We start from the raw sequence: 25,436 nt of genomic DNA on the forward strand, positions 1-25,436 counted from the left end.
TGAGGGACAGAATATTCTCAAACGGGATCGTCTAAGGACCCTAGCCAGTCAGCTTCACTATCAGTCCCAAAGGACTGAAAAGGGAGGGATGGCTCAAGCAATTAGAGCGCGAATTTTCTGACCGAAATGTCCGTGGTTCGAATGTGACCTTTGCCACTCTACTCCCCCTATCTAGGTTTGGGCAACCTGGCAGTATCCCAGCCCTCGTGCTTCCTTCTGGTGACATGGGAGCTAGGCACCGAGAGGGTATTATAACTGAACGATTATTAAATCAGAGCTAAACGGGCGGCTAAGCCTATAATATATCGAAGCTTTTCCAGAGTTTACTGTGCGAACGGTTCTTCCCACATTTCAGGGCAGACCCATTACATGCAGGCTCTTGAACCACGTTTTGGACAGTAAGCTCAATTGTCAAGTAGATTAAGCGTAAATAATTAGACTTCGTACTTCAACTTAGTTAAAGAGAGATCAGTTTTCGTACCAAACGGTATCTGTTGTTTTCTGAATGGGCGGTCGTTTTTTCTTGGGGAGTGGAATGTCCGAAGTTTGCCGGTCTTTTTTGCTAATTTTGTCAAAGCCTGCAGGGTCGATATTAGGAGTTTCCGGTTAGGGTAGAGATAAATTAGGGCCATCAAATTTTCCTGTGCACAGTAGACACATATTAGACAGACGGTGGTCGGGCAATTTGACCCTTCCTTTATAGTACACTGCGCTTTGCCTTCTAACTAAGCATGGCGGGGATAACCCCTTCGATTTTACGTTTTGGATAGGCTACGACCAATAGACCGCCTATTTCCTTTTGAGAGTCTAGAAAATTCTTCGGAAAACATCTGGAAGTTTAGCTCCTCTAGAGGCTGATCAACTAGACTTGGTCCTTGGGGTTCCATCATTCATATCATGCTTGACTAACGAATTGTACGTAATTGGAGCTGCGTACCCATATGTAAATCAATGCCCCCTACAATTCAAGGTAAAAAATTTGTTGACTTCTAGTTGGTACGTAACTAGCTGAACAGACCGTCACGGCACACATGCTGCATGTGTGTGAAGGGTGTCTGCTGTCTTTTTTGTTTTTACGAAATATGGTCACACACAAAGATAGATAATGTTGGCACCAAATGTACTCTAATGTGCTGCTTTTTGAGTAAGAACCATATTCAGTTTTTTCTTATTTATGATTAAACGAACTTTTCTTTTTTTCCACTTCGTAATTCGTCGTTTGCCATCAATGCACTTTGGCTTCACGTTTGTTGAAGCCGCAGTAATTCACCTCAGGGGAACGACTAACGATAGCCGTCACGCACAGCTAACAAAAATTCAGATGTCTTCAACGGCATTGTAGGGGAAAAAAGTTTTGTCTCTGATCAAGATGAATGTTTGAATAGTACCAGCTCTTCTTTTCGGGGACACCACAGAGTATTCTTGTGCCTATTCTTATCACTATCATTACTGTGTTACCAGGGCGGACTTAAGTGGGAATCGCAAAAGAAGGGATTTTATAACCAATGCGAATTCTGTGGCGTTAAAAAGAATTTTTTCAATAAAAATGAACCCTGCGTTTCCGCTCGCTGCCTGATTCAATGTTCGGGCTCCACTTTCTTCGATCTATGTGACAATATGACATGTTCTTGTCACTTACTGTTCATGTACCTTAGCCTAAAATAACGACCTAGCCAGATTAGGTCAGTAAGGGTCCACTGATATCTTGCTTATGGAGTCGATTAACGGTTCCACTTTGTTGTGCTATTGTTCTTTGGAAATTAAAACGGACATTTCGGTAGGCAGGAGTTTTTCCCCTACTGTTTGCAGATTCATCTATGTATGATCATTCCGGAGTTGTTTCACAGTGGGTGGATACCATGCATGCTTCGGTGCCTTTTGTCTTTGATATAATAACGACAGTATTAGTAATAATAACAATAAGAGCGATGAGCAGATTCGCACTGGAGTATTGCCTTTGATTACTTTCGAGCTAATGGTAGCTGTCCTTCGATCTCGTCCGAGACGGCCAGGTGCATAGCGTTTAACTAACTTAAATTATCTCCCTAAGGATTTATAAAATGGTCCGCAACAAAAGAGGCACAATTTTGTATCCTATTTTTCAACGATTCATGAAAATTTAGTCGAGTGCAAGGAATAGGGAGACAGCATGAATGAGTGAAGTAGATGATCTTCAAACTCACTTTTCCACATATTGCGCATTGTTCTCGTAGTGCGATGCCTTTTCTGAATCCACAGTAAGTAACGGTGGAAATGGAATGATTTGAGGCGTCGTTACTTGCATTTCTACTCTAATTGTTTCGAATCACCTGAACATCAAGTGTAAATAATTCCACCTGTTTATATGAGAATATTCGTAGGAGGTGTCAAAGTTTTCGCACATTTTGGGAAACTCTGCTTGCCCAAGTACTGCTACTATTGTTTGCCATACGTCCTCATTCAGGTATGATTATGGGCTTACCGGAATTTTTATGTTAGCTTTGGTGTGTGACCGACCGCGCCTAACTGTTATCCTGAATGCGATTGGCTGTCTACCTGTGTCGATGCCATGGAGATGTTCGCTCGGTGATTGGTGATCATACGTGCTGGTGACGAACCATTCTGACGGCGGATGAATGAGCTTTGATCCTCTGTTTCTCGTGAGATGCCCCTGCATGCCGAGTTTGACTTGGCGCTAGTGCCATATATCGTTAGTTTTATACCAACCTATGGTTTGACAGTCTATCCAGTTTAGTGACCTGTCAAGTTATCACCAATTCCTAGCCAATTGGCACGTAACTCTCAGTGCACCTCTGAGTAGCTGCAAAACACAGTCACTGTAGTCGATTTTATTTCATATTTCACACAGCAGAATTTAAATAACAATGAGATACCCACCCAAAGTGATGGAGAAACTGTTTTTCTCAGTATTATTGCTTCATAAAGGCGGACCTGTCCGAGTACACGGCTCCTAGATTTCAGACCTAATATGGATGACTGTTATTACTCAACTGTGTGGTTTAATGGAAGGATTTGGGGGGACTCCGTACTTTCTTTATGAGTAGGAGAGATTTAACTGTTTGATGTGCAAAAGTGGTATATAGAGAATTGAATTATGTTTTGCGGATGTTAAAATGATGGTGGATTGAAGGCTAGAGCAACGGTACATCATTTTCGGTCTTTGGTTCTCCAGTTAGGGCAGTTCGAATAACGTAACTGAATCCATTGGTTCTTGTTTAAGCTTTCCTAAAATGATGAACCGGGTCGCAATATCCCTCAGGGTATCCACATGTGTGTGGTATCTGAATATTTTGGAAGCTGTTTCTCAAATTTCAGTTGAGTTGAATACATATGTATGACTTACATATGAATTATTATAACTGGACTGGTCTGTCAGATTGAGTTCACTCCCACTGCGAAATGATGAGTACCAGCACCACGAGGCTTCGAGTTACTACTCCGTGTATTATTTCACACCGGTGTTAGCTCTGTGTTAAGCTTGGACCGGTGGGCTCCCTGGCTAGGCTTCCAGTTCCATTACCTATGTCGGCGCATCTGAAGGAAACGTCGCAATCTATAGTACAGAACTGTGCTGTTGCATGGCGCAAATTTATCTGTGGACCTATTTTGGACGACGTCTCATGCTATTGGTTGTTGATCAGGTGGTTGTTGATCTGTTCGCCGAGCTTGGCGCCGCTCGGCAAGCAGATCAACAACCAATAAACTCACCCGAGCTACCAATATTTCAACACATTGCCGACGTCTCATGTTTTTTCTTCAACTCGTTTCCGTATGTTCTACTCCTCCAAAACACCAAAGTATTATAAGTTAGCCGGTTAAAATTGCAACCTGAGCGTAAATTGATCAGTTATATAATGCAACCTACACACAACCTACTACACATTTATGCTCTATGGTATTGTTTGCAACGATGGAAACGAAATCTAGGTGTTTCATTGTCTCCTAGGCATACACACTCACGTACCATCCTTAGTATACTTTGTATGTGAGGCGTTTATGTCTGCACCGTTTTCCTCCCTCCCAACCTACCTACCGAGTGTGTAGGATACATTTCCGCCACCAACACCTAGTGTTATGATTGCCTGGATAGTTTATATACATTCGGTAGCGCTTTCCAAGTGCAAACTGTGGGTCGCGTGATGGAAATACATGCACCAACTGATGAATAGTAGGCAAGCAGGAACAACAACGGTATTATATTGCCTTCTCTTAAAAGCATTTATCTCATGTGATAACCAAGAGTTTGGTACTGTATGGCTTTAAGCCGGAATTATATGCAATCTTTTAGATTCCGTTTTTTTGTCAGGATGAGCAGATTATTGTCGGTCATAGTCTGTCTAGACACTGATTAATCTTGAACAATCAGAGAACGGGAACGTATTTCTTACTAAATCTTTCGTGTTTGGGAAATGGTGTAGTATCACGGAAATGCATCTCAGTTACAAATTTCATCAATTATTCGTAAAATAGTTGTTTGGTTAGGTGTGTTATTCATAAAGTAACCGTCTACCTAGTGTCGTCGTGCAGAAAATTCACTGCAAAATGGTGTTTTTTGCCCATCTTCTCCAGACGAGTGTTTACTATGAGAATGCCCATAAATACAAAGTCAACTCTAGATGTTCAGTTACGAATATCCCCACACCTAGGAAGAACCGCTGATCTCCGTTAGTGCTCTGGTTGTAACGTAAATAACTTAATAGTCGGCTGGCGGAAAGGACTAGGAAAGCATCTTTTTTTAGGAATGATTACAATAGTCAGGTTCACCTTGAGAAGAGTATTACTAGGCCATAGTGAAATAAGTAAGGGGCGACTCATTGATGGCAGCTGTTGAGAGTTCCTGAGTGAAGGTTCGAAGACCGAACCTGTTTTCTCTGCAGTGTAGTTGCTATTCGTGTTCCGTAGTTGTTCGTGGAGCTTGGTTGACTTCATGTCCCGTGCGTGTGTGTGTATGCTGGTCCGAGTCGCAGGTTTATTTATTTTTTGCAATGTGAAGAGGGGTGTCCATCCTTACTTGATAGTCTCCCAAACGTGATTACAACTGGAACTGATGTGGTTGAAGGTTACACGCCAGGCGCATGATGCAGGTAGTAGGCGCGTAAACAAACTGAGTGGGAATATACTGGGTAGGAAATACACTACGATATCTCAAATATCGTACCAGCTGAAACATGCGACGGCCTCTGTTCAGCACATTCAGTTGAAGAATATCATAAATCATATTCAATAGAGTCTCCCATGGAAACCCAGTCAATATGCATATGAGTGTATTGGTCTAAAAATGGATAGGAAATTTTCGTGTACATATTGTCGGTCCACGTTGTAATGGTACAAGATTTTGTCATTTGACGCATGATCAAGGGAGCCCAGATGTACTAGACAAACGCAGAGAAGTTGGTTGAAGAAACAAGGGAGCGACCGCCCGATTTATTTTGCATTCTTGAGAGACGAAAAGCCATGACTGTTAACAACACTCACTCCTGAGGTAGCTTGAACTACCCACGCGACTTATGAATGTTGTATTCATTACTAGTAACGCCAGTATAGACAAATGTTCTTCGTCGCTTCATCATCATTATCATGGACAGCCTGACATCAATGTTCAACATTGATGCTTCACTGCCATACAAGCACGATTTATTTGTAAGCCTTATTTATGAAGAAAAGAATAAAGGTAGAGGGGGTTGGGTCTTAGTGCTAGCTTACTACAATCATTCCGAGGTGCCTACTCCTCCAAGCACTCATTCAGGCAATCTGACAACAAGAACACCACTGACATCGGTTAGTAGTCATATCTTGCAGTGTCTCCAACCAGTCGTGCCACGGGCTTTGCAGATTCGCGCATTGACCTCATCTATCATACTATAGTCAGAATTAGTACAACTTCCAAAATAATTTAAACGCTCCACAACTTCCAGTGCCTCTTCCTGGATTGTGGGCGGCGTGTTCAGTGAGTGCGTGTCCACGAGCGTCACACTTTGTGTGTGCAGAGTGCATGACAAAAAGAAATTGATGACTTTGGTCAGTTCATACAAAAACAGACACCAGGACGATGTCGTCTGCATGTTCCAGATCGACAAGGTTTTAGCCAGAAGCTGTTTGAACACCGGGGTTTTCAAAACCGTTTAGCCTTCGTTTCATTATCACATCGATCGCGAAATTAAAAAGGAATGGAGAGAGTTGGCACCTCTGACGGACACTGATTTGTGTGCGAGAGCTTTTGACGAGCTTTCCGTATGCTCTCACGTCCGGAAGTCTGAGAACACAAAGAATGTATCATGTTCAAGAATTTCCGGGGCATTTCTTGGTGGGCAGGGGTGTCAAGAAAAACAGAGCGATCAACCGAGTCGAATGCGCCGTGGAAATCCAGGAATACTAGAATTAGGGATCGCTTATACAAATGGCGTTGTTCTAGCACCTAACGGAGTGTGAAGATTTGGTCAACGCAACCTCTACCAGGCCGGAATCCCGCTTGCTGCACTCGAGTCAGTGTTTCACTGCCCAAGTGATTCCAGCAGTCTTGTTACAATTGGGGTCAAGCTGACCCCCCGTTTGTTACTACACTCATTGCGCCCCTTTTTTGAAAATGAGCACTATCACCGACTCTTCAGAGTTGTCTGGGTAAGTCTGTTTTTTCCAAATACAGGCAAGCAAAGCGGACAGCCGCTGACTGAGGACTTCACTCCATCTTTAAACAATGCGGGTAGGAGGTCATCCGGATCAGGTGCTCAGTTTGCTTGAGAGAACATGTGGAGTTGTAAACCTCCGAGGCTGTAGAGTGTCCTGCGTTCACCGTCGAGGGTCGAGATCAGTGGCATCTGGCGGCCACAACAATTGTTCGAAGTATTCGGCCCACTGGCGAGGCGTTCATCTTTATTCGAGATGGTCACTACTTTTTGGTCCGTGATGGTTTCGCCCACAGGCGGTTTCCGAGAACCGGTAGCACGGATCAACTGAAATAATCTTCGGCATGATCAGCTTTCTGGGCCTCTTCCATTTCTTTGGCTTTCTGTGTCCGCCACACTCCACGGTCGGTTCGCACGCTCACTTTCACTTGGCGTGCGATAATTCGTTGCGCCAGATTACGTTCGGTACCGGCCGAGATATTTCTCCGAGATTTAATCAGTGCCATCGTTCGGTCTGGTGCGCCTGGTGGTGCCCTGCCAAAGGCAAAACTTTTAGCACTTTTCAAAATGGTTGCGATGTCGTCCCAGTATGATTTCACATTTGATGGTGGAGCACTTAGAAAAGACCCTAAAAGACGATTGTGGTAAGTTCTTCTAACATTCGGATCTGCCAGCCACTCAGTCGCCAGACCGTCTGTCTGCACCTTACGCGGCCCTGGAAGACGAAGCAAAAAGCAACTCAGGTCGAGTGCGTGGTCCGTATCCACAAATCTGTTCCAAAACGACCGGCAGTCATTTATCGATCCACGCCATCACTAACTGATGGCAATATGATCGACTTGAGTTTGTGGGCGGCATGCCGTTGGAGGCCAGTCGATATGGGCTATTCTAGAAGTTAATACTGTATAAAACCAGCCTGCGAGCAGCACACAGCTGAAACCATCTTCCCCCATTGTCCGTACGTTCCGAGTCCAGTCCATGCTTATCACTCCATTGAGTCTCAGGTGCGCTGACCCTACTCACATGCGTATTCAAATCTCCGGCAACCACAACGATACACAAACCGTCCAGTCTTTTTGTGACGGCTCTTAACAGTAGCGATGTTTCCCTTTGAAACCAGCTTAACTGGAGAAAAGGACGATAGCTTAGGCCTCAGCGGCAGATCTTGTAGATAGCGGGCTGCCATTTCTGTGACATGTATACTTTCTCTCCACCATGGTTGACGCCCGATTTCTGCGTCAAAACAATTCTTGACAAACTCTTACTTCGAATGCACAGCAAAGTGAGTGAATGGCATCTCAGAAGGACAACGCTTCAGTCAGTACTCATTGGTTTATGACATCTTGATTACTCCCCTTAAGTATTTTTCACGATCAGTCCCATCCAAACTTTTTCAAAAACAACATGATGAGTATAGTGTCGAGGTATGTTAACGACAGTAGCACTTCTTATATGCCATAGGTGATTTACCGTTGGCAATAGTGGAAGTGTGGGGAACTGGGATGCCGAATTTCTCCAGAATTTAACATGTTTGTTACTGCAGGCTTTTTCTATGAGTTTCAAGATGGAGGGCGTGACATAAAGTTCTCTTGCTATTGCTCTTAGCTTGAATAGGTTTTAATAGCATTTTTCATCTACCATATCATAATTGTCGGCTGTAATAACCGCGTACGTGTCATATGTTGGTTGTAGCTGCTACAGTTTCGTTCAGCGGTGATTCGGGAAGGTGGGGTAGGTAGCTATGCATCATTGGAGGCGGGAACTGATAAATTAGTGCGTAAATACACTACTGTAAGTGGACTGTTAAGTGGTGGATTGGGAAGGGAGCTATGCATTGAAGGCAATATCTTGGATGCATGAGCGCCATTGAGGGCGCTACCGGGCCATGTTTGACAATGTCTCTAGCCATAGATGTGCCCCGTCTCGGGGTCCCCATCAAGCGCAGCTGAGTTTGCTGGTAGTGGCTTTCATGCTTCGCTTGTTTGATTGCCTCTGACTCTTCTCCACCCTTCACTTGGTTGTGCGTAAAGAGCCCTTCGGGGAATTCGGTCGACTGCGATACGCTGCATGTGGCCAAGCCACCACAGCCTATGCAGTGTGATCAGTTCATCTATCGAGGGTGAGTTATTTCTCCCGAATACCATTCGACGTACTTCAGAATTGCTGATCCGGTGTTCCCACCAGATTCAGGCAATGCTCCGAAGACGTGGATGGTCAAACACTGAAAGTCTTTTGACGTCCTCGGTGCGCAGCGGCCACGTTTCTGATCCATATAGTAATATAGGGCTCACCGCAGCATTGTAAACTCGACTTTGGCATTGAAACTGATATCATATCCACGCCAAAGGTGTCGCAGGTTCACAAAAGTTGCTCTGGCCTTCCCAATCCGTTTAAAAATATCACCGGGACTGATACAGCTGGCAACTTAAACAAATTTGTCCACTACCTCAATCAGTTCATCCGCAAGCATGAGGCTAGAGTTCGAGCCCACCCAGTCTTTTAGTAACACCTTCCTGTTTACAGGTGTGAAGCGCATGCCGAATCGTGAAGCAAAATTATTCAGATTATTTAGTATTGTTTGCATTACTACGGAGTCAGGTCCAAGAAGAGCCATGTCGTCTGCGTACTCGATGTGTGAGCGGAGGCCCAGGGAGCACGTCGACCCCACAGGCAGTAGAGGCTGGTAGTGAGTCTTCCATGATCGTATCGATGACGAAGTTGAAGAAGAAAGGTGAAAGAGGACAGCCCTGTTGGACACCACTTGATGTGGTGAGCTCAGACGAGAGCCCCCGTAGACCTTCACACGGCCGCGGGAGTTGGCGTACAGAGCCTTAAGGAGGGGACACCTTTGCTCCACAGGCATAGTGCCTGACTGTCCACAGAGTCAAAAACAGCTTTCAGATCAGGGAACACAACCATTGTTGGCTTCTGGAAGCAATGTCGGAGGGTGAAGATATGATCGATGCAAACTCTTGCAGGATGGAACCCAGCTTTGTTTTCACGTGCCTGTCTACCCTTGTGTTCAGTCAACCTTCGATGCCACGGCTAACAGGCTGATGCCACGGTGGTTTTGACACAACATCCGCCTACACGCTTTGAAGATAGGAATAATTGTCGACATGTGCAATCCTGTAGGCACCTTCTCTTCATCGCATATGGTACCAATAACCTTTGTCAGATGGGTCACCAGGGATTTTTCGTCTTCTTTGAAGGGGACTGGATACAGACCGTCCGGTTCTGGTGCCTTCTCACGTTCTATCACGTAGGTTTCGTACCTTATTTCTTCTTTTAAAGGGCGATCAAGGTTTACACTCCATTCGCCCGTGTGCATTATCCCCACAGGATGTGTTGCAGGAGGCCAGCTGAACTGTTCTTCGAAGTGTTCACTGATTGTTTCGCTGACCGTTGCTTTCCTAGGGCCAGTCGATCGTATCGGTTGATATAGGACACGGCTATTTCCCGTAGCAAAGGCGTTCTCCACCATACAATAAGTACTCGACTAATTAACTTAATAGTATCCATTAATTTCTGAAACGACTGTGTTAAGGAACACACGTGGATGTTGTCGATATCCTCAGCTGAATGAGAATCTGACGAATGAATAAAAAGGTTAGTTGTGGGTGACCACATGATTTGCGGAACTTATATCCGCTTGGAATAATAAAGTAGACCCTAAATCCCGTTCATACGCAGTACTTGGTAACAAATAAGGGTTGCGGATGCTTAGACGTGATTCTGACGCAGGGAGTGGGCAATCAAACCCAAAACTCTGCCACATTTTGTAAGCTCAGTCGTGTTTCACTCGATATGTTTCCGTCGATATGTACTGTAATGGTGTCACAAAGTCAGCTAATATTTCAGTTCACAAATGTTAGTTTATCTCTTTATAACCTGCTAACTCCATTTTTGCCGGAGGCACGTGATTATCCTCCCCTTCATAGTTTGTAACGAAACGCAGAATACAAATTAGATCTATTCAATCGCCTCGGATAGTGCTGTTTACAGTTGCTTGCGCCTAACTAACTTGATAATCCATCTCTTTTTTTGTCACTCTGTTTTGATGTTGAAGCTTTCTTTGAGGATAAACAACCGTTTACGGGTGACATGGTGTGAAATGTTCAGCTGTTATGCAGGGGCTCTTTGATGTCATTTCACTCCTTTAATTATGTTGTTTATTTTAAAATAATAGCTCGCGTATTTTTTGCCTGTGATCGGTATTTTTATCCCAACTGGTTGAAAAGCCATATGGTCACGTTTGTGGAGCTCTCTTTCGAAGACGTCCTGGAAACTGCAGCAATAGCGACAAGAGGTTCCAACCCGGCGGTGGTTTGGTTGTAATCTCGATTATTCCCTGGTTTCTAGCAATACAATAGCGTTCTTTACGAGTTTCTAATCTCCTTCAATTTTCTTCCCGTTTGAACATTAAGTTAACCTGGTGTTAACGGAAAACTCAACTGAATAGCAGCTGAATTGTCGACAGAACTATAGGTACCGAAGGAGTTTCATCTGAAGATCACACAGGAAGCTGAGTAGGAATAACAAAACAGCACAACGTAGAGGCAAACGAGCCAACCTGCCGTACATTGAGGACACCGTTGAAATGGCGGCAACGCTCTCACGACAGCACAATACGACAATGCCACAAACCTGCTGACATGGTGTGAAGGACGCTATCGAAACCAAGAAGAAAGTTGCATCCGATGTTGAAGAACAGGATGCAGTGCGGAAATTGCGACGAGCTCTACGTGGGGCAGACGGAAGGGAGGTCTCCATCAGAATACATGAACACAAGCTAGTCGATTCTCTCATCTCCCTGCACAAATATCAGGAAAGACACGAGTTCGACTGTAGTGGCGTTCTCATACTGGGTCAAGCAAGAATAAAGTAACAACGTGAATTTGTGAAACTTTTATTTGAAACTCCACTATCAATAAACAGTTGTCAGCCAATAAAGCAAGGGTACCCGACCAGTGAATTGATGCACCACATTAACTGGCGGAGGCGGGTACACCATCATTTACGATGTACAAAATATGCGACGCAACCAACCAATCAATCTCAAGGAGATCGGACCACAACGCAATGCAACTTGTGAAGGACGCAGTCAAGTCAAAAAAAGGATAAATAATCAAATGAGAAGGAACACAGACGGTAGCGCAACGTAGATCTCAAATGTATCAATAAATTCGCGGAGACTCTTCCTATTAGGCACTTAGTTGATTTTCAGATGCTATATGAACGCACCCAACGGCGCTCTGATAATATCATCTCGTATGTTGATGAAGTGTTTGCAAGTCAATTGCCAAGATCGGCGAACAGATCAACAGCCTATAGCATGGACACTCGCCTGACCCTATTTTTAACGCCAAATCGAGTTCCGAACGAGTGTTTGACTCCACTTATGATTTGTTATACAACTAGGAAATGGGGCTTGGATACCATACCTACCTAGAGAACGTCAGCACCTTTGGTGGGCTGTTAGAGGCGTCATCAACGTTACGAGATTACTACTTCTGTATATCGAATATACTCTGAGAAGCCACTAGGTAACCTCTGTGTGGCGCCATGCAGTATGCCCCGCAAACTTTAATGTGGAATCGCATCATGCTACTGTCGTGCCTCAACAGAGACTGTTTACTGGGGCGAACTTTTTTCTGATGTTGAAGAAGGTCCATTCAGAGAACAACTGTAGCCATCGTGCTCGTCATTAGTGCTTCCATTATCACGATAAGCTTTTTTCAACACGCACGCTGTCATCATGCTAATTCATGCCTTGTGTTATTGAAGTTACATGAAAATGTGCCAGTTCTGAGCTCTACTGATAAATACAGTAAAGCCTGTCTACAGAAACCATCCGTCTGGTGTGATCTGCTTTACCCGAAAACCTTAAGCCCGAGAATTCAACCTTCTGGCAACAGTGTTCGTTTTCGGCCTCTCACATTGACCCACGCAGAGGGGATTTTGTAGCTGTTTTTTATCTGCGAACGAGGACTGTGTTGTAACATCTTCGACCGTGACACTCCTTTTGAACGTCGGGTTTCCGTCGTCGTGCGCTGACAAGGGTTTTTTGCGTTTTGTGGTCCACATGTTCATCCGAATTAACTCAATTGCTCAAACGTCCTTGAGTTGGATACCACTGATCACGAGTTAAACATCAAGACATGAAACATTAGATGCCAAAACAGACACAATATACTTGATGTGTTGGGTTTTCCAACGGCAGTGTTCTATCTGCTTCATTCGCCTCTATTGCAGACAGTATGGACCAGAAGCCTTGGAAAAAGAACTTGTGATGGAAATGCGACGGATATCAGAACGCAATTTGGGCAGAGACGACCGGTAAGTTATCTCGTTCTCCGTGTTCTTCAGTGATCTGGATCGCATGCTCATGTAATTGAAGCCTTTAATTATCCCGATAGACCCCTGCGTTTCAAGCATCAGAATGTCTGGGTGGATATGTAGTGAAATTTGGCGAGTTCTTTTAGTGCATTAGCCCACTATCTTGTGGGGGATCGAAGATGCATGGTTTGCTTTTCTTCACTTCAAAACCATTGTCACACGCCACTAAAAATAGTTGGGAGAGTATCTGGAACAACCTGTTAGAGTAGCTCACCTTCTTCAGTTTGCACCCGAACTTGAACGATCGAAACAACTGCATCTTATCACACTAAGTTGTCCATTTTTCTCGCAACTTACCTTAACACCTCATCCTTGAGAGCAAAGACCTCCACTCGAAGCCCAGCCCGGTCAAAGTACTTTAAGGCCGTCAATCCCGGTCTGTGACTGCAAATCGATGCTATCTCACTAACTGTGTTGTGCTGATCATTCTTTGGCCAGTAACCTCTCTGCAGTCAGTCAACAAGGAACTGAACTCTTTTGGTCCTTTCTCTGCTTCCAAATCAGCTAGAGCGTGGATTCTCTGATGATCACCGGGTTATCAAGCGGAGATTCCTTGCTTGGTGTTCTTTTGAACGATGCAGATACGAATCAACCCTGGAAGTAAACATTTTCTGATCCGATATATCTAACCTAGGCCAAAATACAGATGCATCTTCTGCTGACCTTTACAACCCCTCTCATTGTTCAGTGATTTTCTTAGGGTCTCAGACTTGACAATCTGAAATGAGATGGCCGGGGTTGTAACCCAGTATTATTCAGGACAACTTCTATGGTAACTAGATAACCGTGTGGCGGATGAGACAGGTTGTTAGTTGCTTGGTTACTGATGAACCAACAAGATTGTACGTTAGTCATTCACTGAATCCACATTATCCTATGGTCCCAACAGTGATTCACCTTCAGTACTTGGATTTAAGTGAAGTTGCCCATTCTCACATACATTTGCTTTCGATCTAAACAGTCACATGCATTGTCAGTAGTCAGCTCTCTCATCTACTCTCGGTTCACACTACCATTCTCTGGTCCTTCTAATATTTTCTGGTTTAAGTTTCCGAACTTTTTGCAGCAGTTTGGAACAACGCCATTTTTCTCGCTCCAGTACTTCCGTCTGATATTGTGCAAACTTCTGATTCTATCCATGCCGTTTTATCAGTAATTAAGTTCTTCCATGCTTTGTGCTGCTGTTATAAACCGACCTGTGACTCCAGGAGAATGCTAGTGGTTTGCGTCTGAAATCCGTCTGAACGGCATACGATTTACATTTAAATATGAGGGCAGCCACATTTTGACTGAGGAACAAACGTCACTTGTAATGTACTACAACCCACACTCGCTTGTTTTAGGAAAAAATGACAATAACAAAGGTACAACGAATTCGGTGTAGTAACGGATCCTTTATTAACCTCACCCAAATCAGGATACAACTCTTTCTCCCCCGAAACGAGGATGGGTTGTAATCAGTGCGATGGGTATAGATCAGTAATACGGTGGGAGCGCCAGTTTGCTCGATGCGCGCATGCGCATTCCTTGGGAAAAATTAAGACTAGGGTTCCACTAAGCACTATGGAGAATGATATCCCTGACGCGTGCTTCTTCATTTTGTAGTTGCTATTCATGGTAAAACACTCAGTCTTTTAGCACTTACAGCCTGACAATTCTTCGCTCAGTTTCAACTGATAATCACCAAGCTCCTGACGCAAAAGGTGCGAAACCCTGTTGAGGGAACTGTAGATTAAATTCGAAGGATCATTCCAATCTGACCGTTTATTACGCAAATTAATTTTGTCATTCAATTTCTCACACAGACCATGATTCCTCCTTTCGCTCGTTCCAAGACATTGAGTTGTCTGTCTCAACTGTATGCAAACCTCGTAATTATGCTTCAAAAGTCTTCGAATGGGTTGATGTCTTGACTTACGTACTGGACGGTTTAACAATCAAATGCCGACTTTGGTAAATATTGAACCTTCGTATCGTTTATAGTATTACACCCGAATGGAAAGCCAAAACAGGGCATGTAACGATCATCCAATGAGAATAGCTATCACGTTCATCACTTCCAAACGCACTGGTCTTCAGAAGACGTTATGCATATGCATAACCTTCAATTATATAGTAAAGGACCTTTCCATGCCGAAGGTTCTCATTGATAGGTATGTGTGGCCTTCATCATTTTGCATTTCGCTTTATCAAACAGATCTTTGGAGAGCTTCGTACGTTTCTTGGAACCCTCTCAAGGTCATTGGCTGGGGAATCGTCTAATAACATTGTCGATCAACTAACTTTTATTGCAGCACAGCTGTTACTTGTTTTAGCATCACTCTCTGTCTTCTAGCCACAATCAATAACAGTGATTCCCGTGTTATTCTTTTGTTGATTCATCTGACCAGTGGTTTTGCCAATGTCCAAGGACTTTTCTTCACACTACCAAGAACGCTATACCTGTGACTTTGGAGCCTCACTAGTTTAACTTTCCGGACTGCACATGTCGAGTCGCTGTATTTCCGACCGGTTATCCTAATTGTTTTTTACAGGTTTTCTACATTCAACGGACTATACTGCTTTCTTCAAAGCCTATTGAAATTCAAGCGAACAACTTACTTGAGTAATAAGTGGTAAAATTCTGAATATTGTGGGCGGGAAGGGAGATGAGAACTAGAGGAAATCGCGTAACCGTGGTGGCTTTTCGTACTGATCTGTATCTGATTGACTTTCAACAACTTGTTGGCGTACAGACCCAGCAGAAATTTCGACTTCTCAGTGGAGTCTGTCGTAGCCTTTTTGATTTCTTCCACCATCGTTCACTTTACTGATCCGCGGATCCGCTGATCAAAGATCAGCTTAACATGTCCGGCAAATGTGTTTGTGATCACCGAGTTTTCTATGGTGTCAACAATAACCTGCTGTACTAGTCACTGGGGATTCCATTGGTGATTCAGTTCTCTAGCTAGGAAGCAAAATCTCGCAGGTTGAATGTCTTGTCTGACGAGGTCGGTCGAACTTATTGATCATGCTAAATTCCTGGGACTGAACGCACGAGGTCCTATATGTGAAAAACGAAAATCAGTCAAATTTTGTTTTACGGAGCTTGCATTGAACTGACTGCTCCTGGTGTAAATAACTACGTTGTACAGGAAAATACGGCAGTTGTAAAATCCTTCGCACCAGATAGGACCCTAATCGATCTCCTGTCTAGGTGTGGGCGCCCTGACGATATCCCATCCCACGTACAACCATAATAAACCATCGGTGTTGAACGCTGATGTCACCCTGTCGATGACGATGATGATCGAAAGAACAACGATACGTGTCATACCACCACGTTTCCTACTGCATTCAGCTCCTGACAGACCCCTGCAGCCCATATTCGGTGATCCATGATTCGATTGTGACGCCACAGTCGGTCACCCTACTGGCATGTACCTGCACTATGGGCTGCACGTTCACCTCAAGTGAATGTAGAAGTGTTTACTGCAATTCGATGATGAATGCAGAAGTTTATGGGGAGCTTTGGTCCTACGGGAATGTTTCCGACAAAGGCAGTCCACGAAAGGTGAATGTCGAATTCGTTGAGGAGTGTTTAGTCGCACAAACAACCTGCTGTAGAAACTGCGGTGGTGCGTCCGCGACTCATCGTCCAGCTTGAGGATCAAGCAAACGGCTAGTTGGTCTACGTGCGTGTGAAAAAGATCACGAGAAGTTTTGGTTCTGTGGTGCGGTGTCCCTTCCAGGACGGTGAAGCTTGGCTGGTTAAGCCAGTTCAGCGGCTTCAGTGCGCTAATTTCCGGTGCGACTGCCTGAATAATTGTTCTCATACAAGATTTTGGGAGGTCAAAACTAGGTTTTTCTTCATCCCAGTAATTTTGTGTATTACTTTTCATACTGATGAGACGCGCGTGCGTATGATAGATTTATAGCTCGACACGACGATCAGTTCTCAATACAATATCGAGTTACGCGTCCATGAATTTTCAGTGATCAAGCAGTTTATCCCATTAACCGGGCTACTGGGAAGCCGTATGTTGTATCTTCTCACATACCCGTATTTCTGAATAGTAGCCTTCGATTAGCAAAACCAAATAAATGGAGTGGGTTGGACCGTAATTTTGAGAACTCATGCATCTGACTATCTCTCACCTATCGAGTGCTGTCGGGTTTCCAACAAGAGTATCGTGTTACCTTGCTTTGCGTTATGGTTGGTGTTTAAGGACCCACTTGAAAACGTTATCGAAATTCGTGCGAGTAAACTGTCGGGTTTCGTCTGAAAACTATCGGTCTATCTTTTGTGTATGCTTGTTTGTGTGTATGTTTGTTTTTGTGTATGTTTGTTGAGTAGTAATCGGTGGTATTCAAAATATTCGTTTGTAAAATGAGGCGATTGAAACACCTATCTGTGCATTTGGCTTTGCGATTGTCACGAATTTCGTTTCTAGCCAGCTGTTTCATACCCATATTATTAGTTAGTCTGTTGGTAGTTTTGCGAAACTGACTGTAAGGTGCACCGACCGATTCTGATTTCATCGTTTTATTGGCCATGCTTATGGTCACCATCTTTCAGAGCATTTGTGGTGATGTAGCAGTGAGTGGTCCGATACTGTTTATCCATTGTACATGAACTGGATCGATGGTGGGACGGCATCCGCTTACTGATTCCCATTTGTATCCCTCTGAACGCCTTGTACACTATGTAAACCCGGGGGAATCATACCGGTGGGTGAACAGGATGGGACAATTTTAAAGCCATTAGCATGTTTAGCTAGTGGCTTTAATTTTCACTTCAAATGAATACAAGCTCCACGGTGCAAGCAAAGGTTCATCTGGTAACCAGCACCACTCAGGAAGCGCATCCTAGCTTTTTCGTGCTAGCCATCGTTCGGGTGGATCCGAACAACAACGATCACATGAAGTCGCTTCTAGCACCGTTGTAGTAGTAAAACGGGGGCTTGTTGACACAGTAACAGCTTATTCCAACGGTATCCGCTTCAGATAGACGGGGAGTTGCGCTACCTATAAGCGAGACTCGGAATGTATCCGTATAGCCATGTTTTGTCTGAATGGCGGTAATCATGAAAAGTCACTTCCAATGTCTCAACAGGCTCTATGGTAACCTCCGACTGAAAAGGTGGACCTAGTAAGCCGCCGACGATCAATTGTGTACGCTTCAGTGGAAGACTATCCAGTGCGATCAGCACAGGTTCGCCTGCTCTCGCTGCAGGTCCAGCTTGTTCGGTGCAACAGCTCTAATTATATCCGTGCTTGTTGCATGCTTTAGCTCTCTGTTTTGAAGCTGGAGACCGTTGGATTGATGCTCAGTGATTTAAACTGAGCCCTCAAAGTAACGCCTCGTATGTGTTTAACCACAATTCATCCTTTTCAGCCACAGTTTTTGCGGGCCGATTATGGATCGAAGGGCATAGTCAAATGACATACAGTTCTAAATGATTGGACAGCCTTGCGCTTAGATTTATACTTATTTTGTATTTAAGTCGTTTTGAACGAATTAGTTATCGCGGCCTGGGCAACTGTTCGTTACCGTGATGTCTACCGTTCGCTACAATTTACGACCGCTCTAGTTTGACCGTTGTAAAAAAAACATACAGGTGATAACCGGTTTGGTTGAACCGAAGGAACTGGGATCTCATTTAAAAGATTCAGACAAAAATTCATTTGGACTCACAGGTTGTGTGAGTGGCGGGTAAAAGCCGGAGTGCAATCCATTCACGGTCAAAATTCAGGTTGAAAGACTCCCTTTCGTCATCGGAACTCTGCCTTCTCAATTGGCATGTCTCAGCAGACATGGTTAGGCCAGTAAAAAGGGGGTGACCATTCGTTTGTGAACATTTGGCCGGTCAAGGTACGTTATGGCAATTTTTATCGCCGCCCGCTTGCGAAAACGGTCTTTTAATACAATGACGTCCTCCATATTAGTTATCCGTCACATGTTGCAGGTAACCGTGCCATCACAATGGTGTATGTTTAATTGCTTTTACTGTTCAGCCTCATCTCTCACTACCATGCCATTATCGAGTCTCTCTAGAGGATCTTAATGTATGCACTGTCGATTTCTGACAGGGATGTAAACACTGCACAGCGCGTTTCGGCTTTTCAGCTTGGACCGAACTGGGGGATGATTATGATCAGGCAGACAGGATCAACAACCACCCACTCGTACATCACGGAAACTGTTTGGTAAATGGTTGTTTATCCTCCAAGAGCATCGATTTACTGGCTGGCATACTGGGCAAAGACCACTTGCGAACAGCGGGACAGAAAGCGATATAATTTGCTGAAAGTTTGGGTCGGCTATGAACAGATAAAATACTTTGTGAGAAACGTATGGGACCACCGAGGTGTTTCCACCATAACTCAACTGTTCTTATTTCGTCTGAAACCAACCCCACCATTCACAAGAACAAAGAGAAATTTGGACGCAATGCCACCACAGAAAATGGTCCTGTTAAGTCTTTTCAATGGTCTGTCGTGAAGTTTCTCCTGGAGGCCTCCAGAGATCCACTCACTTCGTCTTAGATAATGGCTTGGAAAACATTTCGACTGACGCTTCTCAGTTATTCTTTTCCAACAGCTACTCATCTACTTTTGAGTATAAGGAGTAACGGTCTTTTGTTTTAAGTCAGGGCTATGATCTCGTGTCTACATCTTGCATAGAAAACACACCACAAGCGAATGCCCCTTGGGATTTTATTGAGGTATCAACAGACCTACGATAGCGGTGAGTTCAGCAAGGCCATATATGCCTTCTTTGAACGCGTAAAATGGAATACCTATGGTATGGAAAATCTGATGGTGGAATGAAGAAAAGATCTCACGTTCAACGGAAGTTATCGTGAACTGCATCTCCTTTTACCAAGACTAACCGATTGGTGTTGACGAGAAATTGATCGTTTTAGCTGACTAGGTCAATGGAATTATACACAGCAAACCGGTTTCAGTAGGTAAAATATGGTTTCATGCCTTGTAGGCTCATAGAATCAACCACTAGCAGTACTGGTTGGTGTCCAATGCATCCATGCATTCGAGTAACTAATCCTTTTGATCGCACCTTTGAACCCCAGGGAGAGGTGTTTCAACAAGGCCACGCGGTGATCTTTGTCTCTCACCTCACTAAGATTTGAATTTTCCTCCTTTGTTTCAAGTTATTTGATTGGTCAACTTGTAGTCCTGATATTGCGCCGACGTAAAATTTTGAAGGCTACAAAATGGTTAAGAGTGCTGCAGTAGAAGGGAAACGAGAGAGGGCATCAATCGAAATCTGATCCGGAAATCATTAGAAGCTTGTAAGAGCTGTTTATGCAGTGAGGTGGAATAAATGGATTTTATTTCACCCGGTGGGATGGCAGCATAGAGTGATTCTGCAACTTTATGAGACTCGCCGTTGAACTCGTGGTCTTTTTATACCAGTTCGTAAAAATAACGTTTCGTTAATTCCGGTTCTTTGCGTCCCGACGAAACCTCCTTCCACTTGATGCACCTTTCTCGGCAGTTTTGATTTCCCTACAGTGAAAAACTGATAGATGTTTGTCACATTCTATGCGAATCAGCAGTTAGTTTCAATATTTCTACTTTTTTTTCAATGACTCTCGCACCCATTTTGTCTTATAATTCGGCTTTTGTGAGTCACCAATATTGCAATGACGATTTGCCATGCGATAGAACAGTGTTTCGGTAAAAGATGTAACGACAGTGCCCGTATGTTTTTACCTTTCGTGCACATTCACATAAGATGCTGCTAGTTCGACAGAACACAACTTCGTGTGTTCGATTGAATTTCATTGGAATCGTCACCCGTAGGGTGAACCCTTGTTTTTATTTTCTATCCCACATACACGATACGTGAGCAATTGGGGGAAAACGAAGCAAGCAAGTGCAATTCGGATAACACAAGCAACAGCTGAAAGTGCAATTTTTGCTCACTGCCCCGCGTGGTCCACATATTGTGTCCGCTGCTCTGCCTAAACAAGCGCACAACATGATTCCGAATCGGTCTGATAGGCTAGCTTGACGTGGCGTCTCAGGAGACCATGTGTTGAAGAAAAAAACAACAACAAATAAGTGGAATATTTCTCGAGCGGACATGTGCATAAAACGTGGTGAGGTGAGCGAAACGTGTGATTGTTGTTTCGCTCCGTTGATATTGCTACTTGACCGTGACGCATGGGTTCCGCTCGTCCATTCTACGTTTTCTAAACACTCGCAATCTATCCATCACATCTAAAACGATATGCTTAGTTTAAGTATTCTATGTTTTAGCGCTAAACTATCAGGTTGTCAGTTTATTTCTTTGATGTGGCCCACACTCCACTTCAGAACATGTAAATGGGGTTCGAACTTGATCTATTTTCAATATTACCATATCAATCGGGTTAAGTTTGTCTCGCCACACTCCGGTTTAGGATCGACAGTTAGTCTGTCCTCTTGTGCACTGTTGTCAGTGGGACATCTCAAATCGGCATAGCCCGAATAACCTGGGCATATGAAATTCAGACACACCAAGCCAACGTGAAATGCACTTTCTGAGAGGCTGTAAATTAGGATAAAGCCTTTGTTCTGTTTGATTCTCATCGACAGTCAGTCATAGGTAATAGTGATTTACCCAATAAGCAACTTGCAACCTGTAATGATCTCCCCGATTTTAGGTAAACACAGAAGTGCAAACATTTTGATCAGGTATTGACCTGTTTCGCTAGACACTTACACAAGCGGATTCGCAATTATCCACCTCCTCATGAGGATCTCGAACGGTTAGGATCGACTATCTTCCAGTTTGGGGGTACCAGAAGCGCAGTGGATAAACCCTGATTTCTATCATTGTCATCAGGCACGAACGTCACGAATTTATATGAAGATATGCGGCAGTGGTGTGTGTTCTATGGTACCTACATAACTATACATGCAAAGGGGTGTGTAAGGCTTAATGGGTTAGGATGGAAAAACAAGTTTAAAACAGAATTTTTATAACTCAATGTCCCGTCACTGTAGTGATCATCGCCACGAAATCACAAGGGGCAAGAGAAACAGGGTTTGGCTGGTACGTCCCAGTGTACAGCCAACCTTCACGAGGTCGTCTGATTTGTCAAGTGCGATAGTTACATTTGTATGAGTCGAAGTCTACTAGTCACCGTACTAGTCGGTTTTCATAAGCCCTAATAACACCGGGTACGGACTCAGCATCGTTTAGATTGACGTGGCAAGTAGTAGGTTCACTCGGAAAACCTGTTGACGCGTAAAATCAACCGAAGCATGAAGCCTTCTAGGACGCAACCAAAAATGGCCTATCCAATAAGAAGCGCCTTATGTTGTTGTGAAAGATATTGTTCGAATTTTTGTCGGGCTGTTCAAGCTCTGGTTGGGAAAACGATCTGAATGCGGATATCACTTGTTGGGAGGGGGGTGTTGGAATTTCACTTTTCACTGTTGTATGTTAGTATCCTATAGTTTATGAATGTGTTTTGCGATTTATCGCACTGTCTACTTATTGTGACCAGAATAGGCAAAGTACGCCGACGCAGGTCAATACTCGGGTTGCATCACAATAGTTATTAACCAACTAACAGGATCTATTCCTTTGTGGTGCCAACTTGGTAACCGTACACATCTTTCTTGTTCACTTGTCCCTTACGTATGTGCTGCTGCCACCGAACTGATGATTGAATGTTGACTAGTTGCTCCGGTAACGCCCACCTGATTTGATTTATCGTCGCTCTATTTCTCCTTGTGAACTAGCTGGTACTTATTTCTGTTTTATTGCACATTCAACATGTCAGATATCACAACCGTTTTATTGCTTTCAGTAGAACTTTTCTGAAACTACAAAGCCCGGACTTATTGATTGGTTCTAAATCGGTAGACGAGAACTCCAAAAAAAATATTTGGAATTTAGGGGCTGCAGACCAGGAAGCCAGATCTCCAAACATCAATTGTGTTCTTGAATCGTTACACGCAGTGTATCTTGAATTCATGATTATTAGCTCCATTGATGGACGCCTCGGTGACAATCTCAGTATCCAATATACATTCTGTTCAACCAATGTGTTATCGTATCTCCTAGGTGATGACCTGATAAACACGGCATTGTAAACAAGTGTGTAGTGTTTTCACGCATTCCCAATGCTTCGTTCGCGTGTTGTGTAGCACTGTGGCGTTTATGGGGACCACCCAAGCCTGTGAGCGCATGTCAGGCATACCTAACTACTGCTGGTCTATCAGTTCACTGTTTTCAAGATCGAGGCAATTCTGATTCAGTACGCAGACTGTAGATCAGTAGGGATAGGTGGGACTTGTTGTTTTGATCACAAGGTCGTACAACAGAATAAACCATGCATGCGAAGCTTATTGATTTGGTTTTCCAGGCTCGGACTATGTGAAGTAAAGGGACGGTGGTACAATGTTATCTTGTCATCTGGTTATTGTTTACGTCAGTGATTGCAACTTGCTCTGTCGCTTGTTCAACGGTTTGCCATTTGAGCATTGTTATTTGTTTCTCTGCATGAGTTTCCGGGGTAAACGAATTTTGAGATGACATCTGGTTTTCCTTCTCTGCTGTGACAAAATTATGACTATCCAATTTTTTTCAAACACACTGCTGTAAGTGGTACTTTCGGGGGTTTATACAATATTTCCTAAGTCTTCACAAACGGATCCATTGGGTGAGATGTCATCTGGGCATCAATACTTTCGCTTTAGTCCCTGTATACCGTGCAGCATGCAAGCACGTCTGACGGTGCACACCACTGGCGAAAGATCGGACTTGCACCATGATTGAAATTAAAGGTTACCGTGCTCTCTTTCTCTTTTTCCTCGATCGAACCCTTCTCTTGCTTGAAATTACTGTTTTCTGCGTTTACATGATGGATTCGATATTCACCCGCAATTCTTTATGAACGCTTTACCTTCAACATGTCGAACCAATTTCGATAAAATTTTTACGTCTATCTTTTGACTACTTGCCTTATCACGGGCTGTCCGCGCATGTTTGTCACCGATTCAGAACGAATTGCTGCTCTATCCGGGTTTTCTTTGGACTTTCACTGAATTGTGCAACAATTTAGACGAGAATCCTCATAATTTGATATTTGATCCCTTCCACGATTCAGAACGAATTGCTGCTCTATCCGGGTTTTCTTTGGACTTTCACTGAATTGTGCAACAATTTAGACGAGAATCCTCATAATTTGATATTTGTATCCCTTCCATATATATATTTCTTACACGTAATGCCGCATTATATTTGTAAATATGAAAACATTGCAATTCTTGGCTTGTGATTTCGTGCGTCACTTAGTTGGGTTTCCCCGAATACCACAAACAGGCTTCACTCCTTCTCTAGACCTAAGATTATTTTGGGTTATTTCGGTTCGTATTGATATATTCCGACGACTAACATTATCTGATTAGGCTAGGTTTTGTCTCCACCGTAGACACAAGAATTAAGCAACATGCACGGTTCAGGTGGTATTACATGGCTGTATACAGGGATGTATGGCAAACGCATTTTCGGTGAAGCTCCATCAAACGTTCTTTTTGTTTCCAGTCAATTTCATGTTATGTATTCAAGTGTTCAGTGACAATCGACAACCTGACTCTGGGCGGAAGGTAGATTTTGTCGTGCCTGAATGTGTGCGTACCAAATTGTAGTGTTCTAGATACTATTTTCCGCGTTGACTCTCCGAAGACAGGGTGATTATATGATATTGTCGGAGGTACGTTTATAGGGACTGAGATTGCGTTCTGTGAGTATATGGTTTTTATAAAAAAATAGTTTCCTATGGTACATTTCCACCCTTGTCTGAATTGAAATCGCTCCGACCTGCCATCCAATACAAAGCTGTCTGGCACACCGACCACAAATAAACATCTGACCGACAAACCCGATTGTTTAATAGGTGATCCATTGTTTCATGTTCTGATTTCGAGTTACTTTTCACCGGTGAAAGTAGACTCGGCTGTCGAACGCATGGCGCTGGCCTCAGTAGTAACGGCTATCACAGGAGACACTTTGGATTGGGTGTTCTCTTTTCCAGGGGGAATTATCTTTCATTTCATTACTGATTCAACCACCTTGTCTACTAGACTGCTCATTCTAAGCTCTGTCTTTCCGGATACAGTATTATATCCGATCATGGACGTGAAGCCCGGTTTCCCTATCTCGACGAGCGAGTCACTCAGTTCTTACGTCGGTTGCCTATCCATTTGAAAGTGAGTGTTTGTGTTTTTTTATCATTAACATTAACTTCATGTTATATGTGCTTGCCAGTGTATTTTCCCGCTTCATGGTTGATCGGCGATTAACTAAGCTCATTCAGTTTCTCCAGTCAGATAAATATCGTGTTTTCATCAACTGCTTTGTAGAGTTGCTTTACCTCAATCGGCCGTCACGAAGAGACTGCACCTTACCGT

General features: G+C 43.7%; 3 protein-coding genes across 3 annotated transcripts in view; 1 reads left to right on the forward strand and 2 right to left on the reverse strand.

Moving 5' to 3' along the window:
• The window catches only part of T265_06423 (hypothetical protein), a gene marked incomplete at both ends in the record, with an annotated part of 31,632 nt that extends 29,234 nt beyond the window's left edge, over window positions 1-2,398 (reverse strand). The window contains one exon of the mRNA XM_009171681.1: window positions 2,184-2,398. Within this exon, the coding sequence (XP_009169945.1) occupies window positions 2,184-2,284 (101 nt within the window). The remainder of the gene's footprint in view (window positions 1-2,183) is intronic.
• The window catches only part of T265_06424 (hypothetical protein), a gene marked incomplete at both ends in the record, with an annotated part of 94,546 nt that overhangs the window by 60,422 nt on the left and 8,688 nt on the right, over window positions 1-25,436 (forward strand). Inside the window, 2 exons of the mRNA XM_009171682.1 lie at window positions 12,879-12,962; window positions 25,145-25,235. Coding sequence (XP_009169946.1) covers window positions 12,879-12,962; window positions 25,145-25,235 — 175 coding nt within the window. The remainder of the gene's footprint in view (window positions 1-12,878; window positions 12,963-25,144; window positions 25,236-25,436) is intronic.
• T265_06425 (hypothetical protein) overlaps window positions 19,722-25,436 on the reverse strand; it is a gene marked incomplete at both ends in the record, with an annotated part of 36,192 nt that continues 30,477 nt past the window's right edge. Inside the window, one exon of the mRNA XM_009171683.1 lies at window positions 19,722-19,820. Within this exon, the coding sequence (XP_009169947.1) occupies window positions 19,722-19,820 (99 nt within the window). The remainder of the gene's footprint in view (window positions 19,821-25,436) is intronic.

The sequence above is a fragment of the Opisthorchis viverrini genome (genome assembly GCF_000715545.1).
Source record: "Opisthorchis viverrini unplaced genomic scaffold opera_v5_132, whole genome shotgun sequence".
Classification (NCBI taxonomy): Eukaryota; Metazoa; Platyhelminthes; class Trematoda; order Opisthorchiida; family Opisthorchiidae; genus Opisthorchis; species Opisthorchis viverrini.